Below are 17,063 nucleotides of genomic sequence, written 5' to 3'. Positions count from 1 at the left end.
AAGTAACAATAAATCTAGATCAGCACCTGAATCTGACTCAGAACTCAAATCCTAATATTTCACAACATGTTCACACAATAAAAGGCCGGGCGCGCACTATCTCGACCACGACCACGACCACGACCAAACGCCCGACCAGTGGTTGTCATTCATCATGCGACCAGAGCACGACCCGACCAAGGCAACGAATGTTTTACAAACTTCAGTGTCAAGATGATTGTTGAAGAAGTAGTTGTTATTGTGCATTTGTATTGTAAGTACGTTAAGCGGAAGAAGACACTATACTGGGTATATCCAATGTTAACTGTCAGGTCTGAAAGGGCATTTTGCAACATTTTATGAAGAGCTACGTCAATAAGAAGACAGGTTTCAAAAGTGTCAAAATCCTGCGACATTTTACCAAATGAGTCACTTCACAGACCGGCGCAAAAAGCTAGTGCTCACCATTTGATTGGTCTATGAATACTGGGGGTTGAGTGGTGTCCTGGTCGGGTCGGGGGTAGTGCGCGTCGTCCCATTACATTGTGTGCTATTTTTGGCTGCAACGACCAGCGGGTCGGGCCCGACCAAACTGGAAAATTTTGGTCGTGCGACCAGGGCCCGACCAGGGTCCGACCAGTCGACCAGTGCGCGCTGTTCCATTTATTCCTATTATAAAACTGGTCGTATCCGACCAGTCGGAGTCGTGGTCGTGGTCGTGGTCGGGATAGTGCGCGCCGGCCCTAAACTGTATCACTCCTATACGAGAACTGCACGACCCTGCTTCCCAATTTCAGTGGCGTACCGACACAATTGGGGGCCTGGGGCGGTTATTCATGAGGGGGCCTATATATATATATACATATATATATATACATATATATATACATATATATGTGTTTGTGTACGATTATTAAATTTAGATAGTTATACATTATTTACTACTGCTACTGTAATAAAAAATTATATTACTAGTTATAGTTACTAAAGTTTCTATTCTGTATCAAATAAATTAGTATCAAGAGCAATATAAATAAACAATATAAATTTAGTAGCAAGTAAGATGAAGGTAACAGATACAGAACACAGACAACATAAATTGGTATGTTCAAATTTTATTCTAAAATTACAAGAAAGTGTGTATATACAAAACTGGAGAAAAACGACATTCCAGTATTTCAGTGAAATGAAAATACGAGGAGAAACACATTAAAATGTTTTTTTTCGAGCCTTAACTTCAGAAAACTGCTTGATTACTTCATCAAAATTTACACGTTTTGCAGTCTCATTTTCAATAGATAGCAAAGCCAAGCTTGTCAAACGAGATTGGCTCATTGTAGAGCGTAGGTAAGTTTTTATCAATTTGAGTTTGGAAAAACTCCTCTCACAAGAAGCCACAGATACACAAATGGTTAGAAACAGTTTAAGTGCCTCTGTTATGTTTGGCAACGATTCACGAAAGTCCATTTCAATAATAAATTGTAGCATTTTCAGTGATGTCCACGAGGCTGCAACATCAGTTCCTATGCTGGAAGCCTTCAGATGCCGTCTCAGTCTTTTTACTTCTGGTAACATCTCTTGTTCCTCTACATCGTCGAAAGCAGTGGTGAATCGGTTTATATAAGTCATCATAGTTTGGTCGTCTTCTAGTTTTGCAAGATTTTCTGAGTGCACAACAGCAAATTGTTCATAAACATTTTCCATTGATGTTAGTCGTTTTTCTAGTTCCTCATGAAATCTGTCGATGCACTCTAACATAGAGCGTTTCAACTCTTGTTGTGGGGTCAAACCTGCATCTTGAGCAGTTTCTCCTGGCATCATTTTTTTTACTCGTTTGCGTTGTCTCCGTTCCAAGTCGATGTCCATTTCCGCACAAGTTTTTGTTCCATATTCTAAAGCTTTGTCTGTCAGCTCTTCCCTACTCTCTTCTAAAAATGTTTTCAACGTTTTAAGCTTCAGCAAACACTTTTCCAAGCTAATACCTTTGATTTGAAGGTACTTTTGTGCATGGTTTACCTCTACCAAAATGTGGTACCATAAGTGCAAAAAAGAAAGAAAATTAAAATTACAAATGTTGGTCATCAGCAATTCCGCTGCTCCCCTTGTATCTAAATTTTCTGAAGGATCGCGTAGTTTCTCCACAGCATCAACCAGCTTTTTAAAGTTTTGGAGGATTGGTTTTACCGCATCGTGATGCGCACTCCATCTAGTCTCACAAAGTCTCTTCACTGTCACGCCTACGGTTTCTTTAAGTATCTCCCATCGATGTGTAGAACATGAAAACGTGTTGTAAACACTTTCTAAGGTTCCAAAAAATGTGACACAAACTGAAACACTTCCAAAAGCATGAACGCCACATAGATTGAGGGAATGGTTTGCACAAGGTACGAAAATCGCTTTTGGATTTTGATCTTTAATTCTTGTTTGTACTCCTGTGTGGATACCTGACATCGTTGTAGCATTGTCATAACCTTGGCTCCTACAAAGTTGTAGATCCAAACCGTCCTTTTCAAGTGATTGGATTATGGCTTCAGTAATATCATGTGCCTTTTTTCCACCAAGCTGAATAAAACCTAGAAATGACTCTTTCACCTCTACTTCCCGGTTGTCAATTTTCACATATCTTATAACTTCACTCATCTGTTCCATGTGAGCTATGTCAGGCGTGCTATCAAACAGTATTCCATAATACTTAGCTTTTTTGATTTCGGAGATAATTTCTTTTTTGACGGCGTTTCCCATGAGAGAAATAAACTCATTTTGTACAGCAGGCGATAGGTAAGAAACTGGAATTTTTCCTGCTTGCAACGATTGCTGAAGTCGTATGTTGTGCTCCTTTAAAACAGGGTCGTAATGTGAAAGAAGTTCAACCAGTTCTAAGAAATTGCCACGGTTTTCAGAGTCAACGCCTTCTCTGTGACCTCTAAAAGGCAAATTCTGTGTAGCCAAAAAAAGTGTGATGTCTAAGAGCCTATGCAAAATGTCCCTCCATTTCTTCCTCTCTGTTTCCATGACTTCCTGGTGAGCAGCATCGATCGTTTTGTTAAGGAAAAGGCTTGCTTGAAGAGTTTTCCATTTTTCAAAGTTGTTAACATGTAATTCAGAGCTTTCGTGATCAGACACTTTAGGATTTAATTTCCACCAACTGTTGAATCCTGTGATGAAACTGGATGCCAAGGGTTTCTTTGGATTGTTATCAAAGAGCTTGCAACAGAAACAAAACAAGCATTTCTTTTCAGGAGAATAAACCATCCATTTTCTTAAAATCTTTTCTCCACTGGGAAGCCGTATGTAGAACCAATTACTGCTTAACTGTCGTGTGTGACCTTTGGAACTTTCCCCAGGCTTCTCTACAGCTGCGAACGGCCCTTCTATGTGTTGATACATTTCACTCCCCCGCCTTATTATATCTAACCTAATGCTATCTGGCACAGGAGTAGGCCAATTTCCAACATCAAAATCTAATGATAACTCCTCTGGTTCTTCTGGTGGATGCAACTCTGGGTCATAACTTTGCAAAGTAGATGTGTCTTCTTCATATTCCTCGTCTTCCACATTCTCTAATTCTTTATCTTCCTTGTCTTCCCCATTCCCTCCTTCATCTTCCATTAATTCCTCATTCCCTCGTTTTTCATATTCCTTGTCGTCTTCAATCCCCTGAACTCCTTTTACTTCTTCTTCATATCCTGGTCGTTGGTCATAGCTTGTACTTGTACTTTCTAAAGATTTGGGCACATCAAGCTCCGCTTCATTGTTTGCTGGAAGTGATACCCTTTGAGTAAATTTCAAAATTGAGCCTGACAGACGTTGAATTTCTTGTTCTTTAGCTTTTTGTTTTTTCTTCTTATCCCATCCACTTTGATAGTTTCGTTTCATTTTATCATGAGTCTAAAAAAAAAAATAATAGTTTTACCTCCGCTCCATCTTTAAAATCAAAAGGCAAACTCAAACTTAACACTTTAAGCTTTTACCTCTAAGCCTTTTTTATATATTTCTCTGTTACTGCTATTTATTTATTTAGGTTACTGTTATGTACTACTGTATTATGTATGTTATCAATATCATACATTAATTTCAACACATGTTTTTATTTAACCAAAATAAAAATAAATATGAATATGTGTCTTCCTCTACCTCACCTCTACAATAATAATGCAAAAAGAAGAAAAACAAAACATTGTGCAATCCCTATCAAACTGAAAAGTGCCGTCTAGAGTCTACTTCCACCCAATTTGGACACTGTTCATTTAAGATGGTCCCTCAATACCAGCTTAGCCACACATTCACATTACAAAGCTAAAAGAGAAAGGGAAACTAATTAGGCCTACAACCTTACAACTCAAATTATATCAATAAAACTTAAAACAACCCTACCAATTAAATAGGCCTAATTTGTTATCAGATAAAATACTGTTCCATATATTTTTAAGATAGGCCTACTAATAGCTAAAACAACCTATACTGTATACCAATACTTGCATCAAAACCAAATAATTTGAAATAATCTAAATAATCCAACTTCATACGATTAAGTTTGATATAAACTAAATAACTTACCAAAAACGTAATTTGATGACAAAGAGAAGTCGTAACATACAAGGAGCTTGTAGGCCTATGCCTATTCTAAATGCTTCAATGCTAATGCTTGATGACGAAATAGCACTATCACAGAATCGTAAATACAAATATCAACATGTCATTAAAGTATACGTTAAAAATAAACCACATTAAACGCTTAACTAGTAACTGACCACTACTTTAACACCAACACACTACACAGTGACTTACAACCTTTAAATTCTAAGCTCGTCGGGCAATTCAAATTCGCCAAACGGCCAAAGCGGGCGAGTCTATGTTTCTAACAGCGTTGGCCGTAGGGGTGGAAGCATTGTCCAAGGCCACACAGCCCCACGACAACAGACTACAGAGTAACAGAGTTATGGTGGTGGACGGCGGACACTGTCGCACATTGCTTATAACGGCGTGTATCGTGCACACTGCACACACAATGGCATTTCTGTTTGTTTTAGCTCAGTTTTAAATAACTATGTAAAATAAATATAAATCATGATTGAAAATAGTATTTTAAAAATAATTTAATTTAGAGATTTTCTCTGATTTTTTAAAATTTTTTTATTATTTTTGTATCTAAAAAAAAATAAAGTCTACCATTTGGGGGCCTATGCTAGTGTGAGGCCTGGGGCGGGCCGCCCCCCCCGCCCCCCCCACGGTACGCCACTGCCCAATTTGCGATGTCAACTGTGCAACACAGACTTTTTGCCCAATTCCGCCTTGTGCTGTGCTGCACTGCCAGTATCGTGCCACAAAGCTCAATACAATATGCGCCTGGGCTTTGTAGACAATTCCACGCAATCATCTGATCCTACTGACTGTTTGGGCAACTGTCATATTACCGGTCGTAGAATAGTTGACATTTGTTATTTAGTTGATCAATTTGTCAAACTAAGTTAACATGCGCCTCAATTCGGCTGTTCCCTCAGAAACCTGAAATTAGTTAGTGAAATAAAAAGAGGGCTTAGGAGTAGGTTTGTGTTTGATTGCAACATGTGCCACATCAAACAGACAATATGGAGTGAGCCTGAACCTCGGGAAAATGCAATGTCAATGGACATAAACAGTGCAGCAGTAGCCGGTTCTATTACCAATGGCGGAGGATTTGTCGCCTGAACGGCTGCTGTCTGCAATGAATGTTCGTGCCATGAACCGGAAAACATATGACAAACATGAAGAACCAATTTCGAAAGGTTGGGAGGAAACTTGCCATTTGGAAACCAAAAGGTCTAAAAGCTGTAAAAATTGATCGGGACGATGACTTTTGGGAAGTAAACATGAAAGAAAAACTTGAAACCTTTTATATGAAATGTTTACTTCCCGAACTTGTAAACTCACCTCACAATATTCATTTAGGCTAGGCCTATTCTATAAATGTTTAAAGTTAATAAGTTAACAAAGATATACGAATTGCAAAAGGTGTTTTATTGAAACAAATGAACAAACATGCAATGAAATTTAAAAGGCTTAACGTTATAATGAAAGGACTGACAATGGAGTGTGGGGGTTGAAATTAAAATGAAATAGAAGATAAGTTTTATAAGAAATTTTAAGTATTATAAGAAATGTTGATGTCCCAAGTAGCAGAAAAACGAGAAAAATTTGTTTCAATTTTAAACTTATATTAAAACTGTTATTAATATGAGTATAGTTGACAACCGGCAAAATTTAAAATATTTCAAAAATTGTTTTATAACTATATTGCAACAGTTTTACAACAATTTAAAAACTGTTTTGACAACAATTTTAAAATTGACTTTGCAACATGTTGAAAATTGTTTTCACATAGGACCAGCCATCCCATGGGCATATCCTAAACACGAAATAATAAAGATTTTGTGTGAAATGCATATATATCAGTTGAGCATTTTGATTAAATAGTTCATAAAAACAAATTTTGAGAAAAAACTAGAATCAAAATTATCTTCCCCAGCGGGTCTTGAATCCGGGACCTCCAAACTGTGAATTCCTTACCTTAGCACTGAACTATCTGTGATTGTTGATCATTTATGTTTTCAATCGGTCAAAGAGGAGCGGACAGTTGCAATGGTTGCAATAAATACTTTTGATACTATGATTATGTTTAGGCCTCAAGTTGTTGAATTGATTTTCTGGGAGTTGAGGAGGATACCGGTATTTGAATGTAGATGAATTAATTAACAATGCTAATGTTATTACAATTATTAAGATTAATTCATCTTCCCCCCTTAAATTGTTCAACTACAAAAAAATTGCTCAAATAACTGAAAAAAAAACCAAAAATATTTGCATTATTATTATATGTTAAGCAGGTGTTCCATCACTGTATCTAGTATCACAACTATCACAATTAACGTCATCGGTAACTTATCACAAAAATCTGTAACTTATGCATTAAACAGATTGCAAATAACTTCATTCTGTGATGTTCTACAAGCCTAGTGTAAGTGTTTCACAAATTGTATGTTTGTCAAGTGTTGTTTTGGTTAGGCCTATGCCATCCACCATGATTGTAAAGTTGAACAGTATTTACGTTGGTATTTAGAAAACTTGATCTTCAACTAATGTTTCCAACATGTGTTGGATCCGATTTACCATTCATTAATGTAATTACTTAACTTGTTTCATTTTTTTAGTAATCTCAGAATTGATAATGTTGCACTATGTACATATAACAGATCAATTTAATTAAATATTATTCACCCTGTTTTTGCTTATTTTTCATGAGCATTGTTCCACTATTTTTCTTTCGTACAACACTTTTTTACTCTTCGCATTTTTGCGCTAAACTTTCTCGTTTAGGAGCTGCATGATACAAAAATTAGACCGGAAGTCATTTTTTCATAGGCTGTATCTCCTAAACTAGTGGGTTTATGGAATAAATATCACGAATAAAAAAGTTTTTAAATTGCATGTTCTATCCGAAAACATGATAAACTATAGGGTTTTAATAAGAATTTTCAATTATTGCTTTAGAAAATTTTTTATGATCCTTGTTCCACTTCAAAACTTTTGTTTGTAAACTGATTATATTCCCAAAGCATTCTCTATGATATAAAATTGTAACAGGCTAAATAACCATCCCAGATAAATCCACTAACAACGAAGAGCAGTGAGCAAAATCGAGTGTTCTAAGTAAATAAGCGATGGAAGTGACTTTAGTGCACTCCGACACTCCGAGCAGGAGCAGGGTGGAATCGCCGTCCAGTCCACTGACACTTGTTCATCGCCAGTGCTAATGCGGCGTTGCCTTACATTGCTTAGCGCCTGGCGAGGGTTCGGCAACACCGCGCCCGCGCCGTGAGTCACTTATCGATCGATACATGCCTGTGACGTCGAGACTGCCACGCACGTAGTTCAACAAATGTCCGCTCCACTCCACGCGCGCTAGTGTGCCAATTTCGGCCATTTCGGGATTTTGTTTTACTGGGACCCACTCTTAAGGGGATTTTTTTTTCAAAATGATGAAAAAGTGCCTAACATTTGTTATTAATCAATCCCGCAAATTGATTTCTTCTATCTACTATAGAAAAAAGATAAAAAATGTGTGCCAGACTTAATTTACACACTGTATACAGAACTACTTATATGTAGGAACGTTGCGATGCCACCAATCCTTCAATACTTGGTATCAATTTCATGTCGGAATTGCACTATCGATACCACTAGAATATTGCAACCAAAGTATCGATATTGCAAAAGTATCAAAAAAGTACAGTGTTGAATAATTTTTTGTTCTAAGCCAAGAATAACTAAAAATATTATTAAATATTACTCATTCAATAAAATTTCAAACTGCTGATGTTGAGGTAGAATAAGGCCACTATCTGTAACTACACTGATGCATATTTTTTTCAGATTATCATACTTTTTTCACATTTCTTAGCCAATAAATTATTTTTTAAAGACAATAAGAATTTATTTATCAATAAAACCTTTACAGAGAATCTTATGTTATAGGCTAGACAATTGGATGAATGGTCCAAATCCAAAGAATATTACTTGATTGTTATATCAAAAAAATTATGTGTCCTTAATCATGTTTTGTGAGATTTTGACATTTAAACTGCCTTTTTTTAATAATGGATGCAACTTATTTTTAGTAGGGTTTAAATCTTAGCTAAACATGTACAGGTAACAGTACATTTACTAGAGACAATAAACTAGCATTCTACCAATGTTTCCAAAGTCAAGGTGCATAGTAAATTAGATAAAAATAGTACCTGTATGACACAAAATTTCCTTTCTGGTTTCACATCGGTAAAAGGAACTGTTTGCAGTGCTGTGGAAAGACAAAAAACACAGTGTTTCATTAAAACCGAATAGAGTAGATCGACAAGACCCTAAACCATGAACAATGTTTTTAATATAAGTTTATTTGGTATTAGTTAGAACTTGGCAGGATATAAACATCATTTAATATCCTTAAAAAATATATTGCTTCTAAGGCTAAATCCCTCTTAAATAAGAAAGATTTTCAATGTATACAATAAAAAAAAATGCTTAGACAAATTTAAAATATTTCTTAATTCTTTTTCATATTCCAAAATACTGATAAAATGAATTATTTTCTTGATTACAAAAAACTTTTGTCTAAAGTGGGTTTCCGTTCAGTTAGTTAAGACATAAGAGTAGAATGTCAATTGTACGTACACAGAGGTAGAAGAGCAGGTGAAGGTTGAGGCTCCGTTACTGTTGCCATTCATCATCCCGTCACCGCCTGATAAAACAGTAAAAGTCAGTTGTAAGAAGTATTCAGATGGGTAGCCGGTAGGCCGGATTTAGGAAAATGGAGGACCATCAAGAGACCGCTAAAATTAGTGAACATTAGAATTTGAGACTGCTTAGTTTCCTACAAAAAATTCACAGTGACAGTAACGCTTTAATGTACTGCTAATTAACAATGTTTTGTTGAGAGCAAGTGACGAGTGTGCTTATGTGAGTTGTATCTTTTGTTCCCAAATTCCTTGCCACTTGCTACTGTAATAACAGAGCAGTTCGGCATTGTGGGTACCAACTATACAAATGTTGTTTGTAAATACAGCAATTAAAGTTATACATTGCAGTTCTGTGTTGTGGATGATTAATTACTGTACCTACTACACAATTATTGTATAGTAAGTAATCTTGGACTGTTCTCTAACATGGATTTACATACAGAGGCTACTGACATTTTTAGGTTCAACTTTTTTGAGCGGATCAAGCCGGATTACTGGAGGCTGGAGGGTCTGGATTATAAAGGACCAAATTGTTGAAGGACTACTGTATAAGGTCATGGAAAACTTTAACAAAGTGATTTGTCAATTTCGTAATAAATACCCAATAAAATATAAAATTAAAATAGAGAACTACAACTGTCACACATCCCTGTCAACCATCAAATAAAAATTTGATTACTAAAACCAACGAGTTTTTCTAGCCAGTCATGTGATTACTGACAAGTATTAAAAACCCCTGCTAATATTGTAAAAATTTTGAAATACGTAGCCTACTTACTACTAACACAAATACATTTTTACACTGATAACTTTTTACATGTGGGCAATCATCTTTAGTACAGTAACTAAACTTTAAGCACAAATCAATCAAACTAACTTTTTTTGCGGTGGTCCATTTCTGTCAGATATCTGGGTTGTGCTGAGAGATAGTTTCCGCAGAGAGATGTGAAGACAGCATCATCTGCTCCAGCTCCTGTGATTCTCGCAGGACTTATGTCTCTGGATCTGAAACCTTCTCTCTGCTTGCTGTTGTATGTTGTCAGCGTGGTGTATCCACTGATGCAGCAGGCCAGGTTCAGATAAGAAGGCTGCTTCTGGAAACAAAATATCAAGATCATACAAAATTAAGGATATTTGGAAAATACAGCTTTGGCGAAGGACTGTCTCATTAAAGGATTGGATCCATGTATTATTCTTACTTGGTAATAAAGTTGAACAAATTAGGAAACTATCACACAGTTCAAGTTGCTGAGGTTTGATCTTTACACCTAGGTGGCAAAGATCTTTAAGGTATAGTATCTCAATTATCTTAAGCATTACAAGCCTTGAGAGTCATTCTGTGCAAAAAATATGATTAACAATAGTTTCTTAATAAACATAAAACTTCGGTTACAATATTTTATAAAGTTTTTAGGAAGATCTCATAAACCATAGTTTGATTTGGAAACAAAATCACTTTTTGTTTTTTGAACTTTTGTTGAAGAATATATCTTAAAAGATTTGACATTATTGTGTATTATTAACATTAGGACTAAAATCTTACCATTTAGGCTTGTTATTGAGGTACTACTATGTTGTATCACCCCTTCACCAAAATAATTTATTCACCAAAAACTTTCACTTGAAATTTTAAGTGTAAAATACTTTGAATTCACACCTTCAAGGAATTAAAAACCATCACCTAAAATTTGGTTACGCTATAGAATTAACAATTAATAACATAGAACTAAATTTTACAAATGCCAAATTAATAGTAAATGTTTAGAACAATTTTAGCCATCAAACTTTTGAATTATTCTAATGAGAATGTTAAGAGGGTATAACCACTCTTCTTCTGCAGTTTTGGGTTTAAGTTTTTTTTTTTTGGATGTGAGTTTTTAAATGAGTGCTATACTGTTTTGAATTTAGCAATAATAATCTAAACACATTTTAAAAGAAGTTCTTACTTGACCTTAGAAAAAATAACATAACACACTTGCGCCTGAAGATCTTAGAGCAAGTAAACAAATATCATAGTCTGAATTTGCCGTGTCATGTTTTCATGCCAAATAGAGTTTGAAAAATGACAAAAAATGTATCACTGTTGTTACTCTTTTATTAAATTTGGAAATGATTGTTTGACAACAATTTTCAAACTGTTGTTATTTTCCACTCAGAATCTTTTGACGATGGGGAATAGTTAACACTTGTTAATTCTGAAAAGTATTTACTGAGAATTTCAACAATACTTTTGTGAAATATATAAAGTCTGTGAGTAATTTAAACAATTAATACTAAACAGATATGACAAATCTAATACTCACAATGCTTGGATTTGAGTTATCAACTGTAGTGCTGGTGTTAGTTGGTTCTGAGTTGGTGTTATCTGCAAACAACACTCATTCATTCATTATTTATATATTTTCTAGCTTATGAATGACTAAACTGATAGAGTACACTAACAGTGCAAGCTGGTATATCTTATGTGATATCCTGGTGGACTACATCGTATGACAATTTCACAGTTCCCACCACATTTTACTCAACATTTTACACATAATTTATGATTTTACAGATAACTGATATATTTAAGGAAAAAATTGGGGAGTTGGAACTAAATTGGTGTGATAGTATTTTATTAATTGATGTTCACAAATTCAAAAACACTTTTTGTGATCAATCAGTTTCACAATAATCTAGAACACTAAACATTGTTGGATCTCTGACGCATAAGCGATGTATGACGGTTAATGTGTTTAAAGGGGACAGTTCACAATTAATAGTTGTAATGATTTTATTTAAGCGTTGATTCTTTTTATTAGATTTCTCAAGCAACACAAAATTGACATAAAAAATTGTAAATGCCAACATAATTCAATTAAATACGTTTTATCTGTATTTGAAAAGGAATTAATGTGCTAACTTATATCATAATTAGGAAGACTACTACATTCATGATAAAGGATTTAAATCCTGTCTTGGTTTTAAGTTTGAATCCTCCAAGTTTACTAAAAATTTAAATATTAAAACAATCAATTTCATATAATGTCATTGGTTTAAGTCACAAGGGTTAAAAATCATCATGTTGGGGGTTTAAGATTTTCTGTTTGAATAAAAATTATAAAACAAAGTAATAAATGATTAGGCTATACCAGCAATTTTTTCCAACGATTTTAGTTTTAATTAACACTCTCTGAGCTATTAAATATTTATTTTTCTTATGATTTGGCATATCTTCTTGAATTGCAATTTTCACGTCCTACTTCAAAAAAGTTAGTTCAATCCAAAATGTGTATTCTATAGTTTTAGAGGATGGGCACTAATTTAAGTATGCATAAAAATATAGGCTATATATTTTTTCAAATTGTTTGCCAAATTGAAATGCTCTCTGATTTAAGGTAAAAACAACTTTTCTAGCTTAATTGAAACAAAAAACACTTTAGAAAAGGCGAAAATATTTTTCATATTCACAATGTCCTCAAATACAAATTAGTAACAGTAAGCTAGCATCAAAAGATTGTGATGCCAACAATTGTTAACTTATCACTAAATAAGATCACCATTCCTTGAAGATAAATATTTAACTATCATAGTTTATACAATTAAGAAACAAAAGCATAGGCCTTGGCCTACTATACATTTAGATAGAGGCTATCTTAGGTTTACTGTACACATAGTTCTAGCAACAACCATTTATTTTGATAGAATGCTAATGTACATTAAGCGTTTACAAATACAACAAAAGGAATGAGGGAGTGCGCATTCATGAGCAATGTATGCTCTACTGTGATAAGCTGACAAAACGTGCAAAACACGAAGAAATGGCCAAGTGTTAGGGCTCAAACATACATAAAACATCCATAGATTTCTTGCGATTTTGTCCAACTGGCCATAAGAATACATGAACTGATAAAAATTAAATGGATGGCACAATTATGTGAGGTCTCAATTATAAAATAGTAGTATACATGCAACAATTACAGCAACACCTCTGAGTGAACCTCATTAAAAATACAATGGGCTCATCACTTATGAAATGGATAAAAATGTAAAATATAGATTTTTCAGCAGAAAGCAGTACTTAGAGGAAAATACCTCCTGAAATGTGAACAATGTGAATCAAATAGGCCTAATTAAAATCTTAAAAACATTTTAGCGAAGCCCACAAATATTATCATTAATCATTTGTACTTCACACATATGAGGCCCAATACAATATTTTCCTTGTCTCTCAAATGATTTGAACCTCAGACACTTTATATTTTCTCCTCCCTCCAAATATATTTTTTAAGCTCATTTGATTATTTGCAATATATAAAATGGGAAGCGGTCAGAAGGAACTTTTAAATGGTCAATATAAAGGGATTTTGTCAGACAGACTTATTCATTTGATGTTATGCAGCCCTGTATCATAAAACCCAGTTTTTGCATTTTTAATTCTTCAGGAGAGTGCTGAAAGAGAAGAGAAGCAAACAGCTGTGATGCACCTGTCTAGCAAAACCCATGGGAACACAGCAGCTGGAATTCCACCTCTCCAATTAAATTGGTTATTTTACATCTCTAGAGTTACAAGGGAGATTTAGCTTGGTAACTTTGAAATTATTTCTTTGTAATTATTTGCTAACTAATTGCTGCAATGTGCATTGCTGTTGTATTGCTTATAAATGCTGATAATATTTTTATTGACATAATAAATAAAAGCAGTAGATAAAGTTTTTTTTTTGAATTTCTACAAAAAGTAAATTAAATTTGGTACTACTCTAGACCTATATCTAAAAAATACTTAAAATTATATAAAAGTTTAATATGTAAAATTTGTTTTGGACGTAGAGCCTGTTAGGCTACCACATTGTTAGGGTTCTGTTGTTGTAAAATGATTTACAAGTGATCAATACAAAACCAATTGATCATTTTGAGCAGATATGTCACATACATTGGATAAAATATAAAATAAACTGAATGTTCCACAAACAGGCCAAATGCATGTATACGCAGACAGATTAGAAACTTGCTGATACCACAACATATGTTCACAAAAAATACATAACTTATTTATTATAATTTATTGTGATAGCCTCTAAACTGCAATATTGACTATATGGTTGTTTTTATAATATAACTCTTATGCAGTTACAAAAGTAACAATCATGTACATGTTTCGGCGAGATGCCATAGCCAAACACATCAGTCCGGATAATATTAGGCCTAAAGACATCAGATTTAATGTATTCTCTAGACTGATGTATTTGTCAGTGGCATCTCGTCGAACAATTAAAATATAAAAGGTTTAATTTACCTGTTGCGTCAATTGATCCTTTAAGTTAGTTAAATAACTACGGCCGTTTCGTACTGCTAAACGAGTACATCTTCAGGTCATGAACGTTAAAATACGGCCTTCTCATCCATGGGTGGAGTCGTCAGCACATTTAGGACACATAACACGAACACATACGAAACAATAAAATATTTACAATTAAAAAACTTGGCCAAGTAGTCCGAACACGAGAGTTGTGTAACCGGTAGCGTTAGATGATGAGTCATGACAGTTCATGACTCATCATCTAACGCTACCGGTTACACAACTCTCGTGTTCGGACTACTTGGCCAAGTTTTTTAATTGTAAATATTTTATTGTTTCGTATGTGTTCGTGTTATGTGTCCTAAATGTGCTGACGACTCCACCCATGGATGAGAAGGCCGTATTTTAACGTTCATGACCTGAAGATGTACTCGTTTAGCAGTACGAAACGGCCGTAGTTATTTAACTAACTTAAAGGATCAATTGACGCAACAGGTAAATTAAACCTTTTATATTTGCATTACCTTGATCCAGAGGCTAACCCATCATGAACAATTAAACACGATTGTTACTTTTGGAACTGCATAACAGGTATTATAAAAACCCACATAGACAACTTATTTCATGAAATAAAAATTAACAGAACAAATGTTTAAGTTGAAATATCTAAAAGATTTTGAAGTAAGGGTATATAAATTTAACTTTGATTTCCAGAGTATATTTTTAGACAAAGGTCTACTTTATCCACATGGGCTTGTTTCATAGTTAAATAACTATTGACTTAGAACAACAAATAAACATAGCCTAGTTCTGATTATGCTAATCATTGCATAACTATTGCATAATGATTGATGTAATGATTGGGTTTAACTACGTAGGTCTACATAATTTTACTCATGAAACATAATCAAACGTCAGTTAGAAACTTTAATGTTGTGACTCTTGAGTTAAACTTGTATTCTTAAAATAATAATCCCTTCTAACTAATATGAATAAAGGTAGGCCTAAAGCTATTTACAAAATAGGACAAAACTAGCCCATGGATTTTAAGGCATTTGCTACAATATAATGATTTAACTTGCAAGCATAATACTTCAAATACGCGTTGACTTGGATACAGAGGAATAAATATGCAAATAGTCCTAAGCCAATGTATTATATTTAATCACAATGTAGTATTGATCTACATGAAAATAAATGTGTATATAACAATACAAAAATAAAAATGAATCATGCACACATGTACCACAAACCAACACCTAAGCCACGAGTCATGCGGCATAGCAATACCTGTGTGATTGTGGTTTAGAGAACCTTCAGTTAGTAGCTCGGGGGAAACCATCCTTGATCAGTCCTACACAAGTCAATCTATCCGTCATACAAACAATGTATACCAATTCTCAGTCTGGTAGTTATAAATATATGACGCGTTAATCACTTTGTATGATTTCACAAATAGACAAGAGATGATTAGGCCTATGATTACAGAATCTATAAAATTGTATTGATTTACTCCTAGAAGTACACCATTGTTGAAACTTTCTATTGTTAGTATTATCACATTCAGAGGTTGGATGAATCCAAGAGTCTTCACATTTCAAGAAGTCCTAGATGGGTTGCTCGACTACTTTTTAGTAGGCCTTATGAAACTGGATATCATCAAATCTCTGGCAGAGCTTTTGTCGAGAAATTTAGATAAAGCCATAGCAGAGCAAACAAAATAGCAAAGATATGATTTTAAAGAACAAGGATTTTGTCATATTTACTAAATCAGGACTTATTACAAATTACCCAGGAAAGTATTTTGTTTTATAAGTAGGCCTACATAAATGCAAGAACTCTCTTCAGTGTAAATCGGACGTTTTGATTACGGTACTTACCGTATCCACCAAAATTACAAAATGCCAAAATAGCAAATTCAATACAATAGATGAACTCATTCATGTAGATATAATTGTACTTAAGTGGCGATATTAACCTTACTATTACCTATAGGAACATTACTGTAGAAACTCGTAAGGTTTTGCAGTAATACCAATACAAATCTTTAGGCTATACAGGGTGTCCGTCAAGAAAGTTTAAAGAATCCAGGAATATGTTTATTGGGTAAAAAAAAAACTAAGAAAAACATTTTCTCCAAAAATTCCTTGTTAGCAAGATATCTGCCATTTTGTTTATTCAGGTTTAAATTTAGCATGTATCTCAAGAACTATTTAAGATATCTTTATGAATCTTGGTGTTCAATGTTATAAAGTCATAATGTGTTTACAAAAAAATAATCATTACAAAACGTTAATTGGTTTCGGAATGGTGGGCATTTTAATTTTTATAGCTTTAATTACTAAAAAAACAGATTTTATGAAAAAATTCCAAGAACACTTTTAATTGGCATTTAAAATTCCCTATCAAACGACATCAAGTTAAAAATATTTGAATAATAAATAGCTGAGAAATAACGAGTTTTAGTTTTACAGGCCAGGCAAAAAAAGGCCTTGCAGTCAAGATTCGCCTCATTTTGTGCCAAAAATCGTGATTTC

At 34.2% G+C, this 17,063-nt stretch overlaps 1 protein-coding gene across 2 annotated transcripts in view; it reads right to left on the bottom strand.

The window, feature by feature from the left end:
* Positions 1 to 17,063, bottom strand: part of LOC129005631 (uncharacterized) — a 44,435-nt gene that overhangs the window by 21,867 nt on the left and 5,505 nt on the right. Inside the window, exons 2-6 of one of the 2 annotated variants that reach the window (XM_054434589.1) lie at positions 15,817 to 15,880; positions 11,552 to 11,613; positions 10,126 to 10,342; positions 9,184 to 9,250; positions 8,754 to 8,812 (exon numbers count right to left, since the gene is read on the bottom strand). In XM_054434589.1, coding sequence (XP_054290564.1) covers positions 8,754 to 8,812; positions 9,184 to 9,250; positions 10,126 to 10,342; positions 11,552 to 11,613; positions 15,817 to 15,868 — 457 coding nt within the window. In that variant the 5' untranslated portion in view covers positions 15,869 to 15,880. The remainder of the gene's footprint in view (positions 1 to 8,753; positions 8,813 to 9,183; positions 9,251 to 10,125; positions 10,343 to 11,551; positions 11,614 to 15,816; positions 15,881 to 17,063) is intronic. The other variant, XM_054434590.1, reaches the window with a different exon arrangement.

The sequence above is a fragment of the Macrosteles quadrilineatus genome, unplaced genomic scaffold (genome assembly GCF_028750875.1).
Source record: "Macrosteles quadrilineatus isolate MER2022 unplaced genomic scaffold, UCM_ALF_1.0 Scaffold_28__1_contigs__length_1566739, whole genome shotgun sequence".
In the NCBI taxonomy this organism is placed as follows: domain Eukaryota; kingdom Metazoa; phylum Arthropoda; class Insecta; order Hemiptera; family Cicadellidae; genus Macrosteles; species Macrosteles quadrilineatus.
This window is presented reverse-complemented; position numbering and strand designations above follow the sequence as displayed.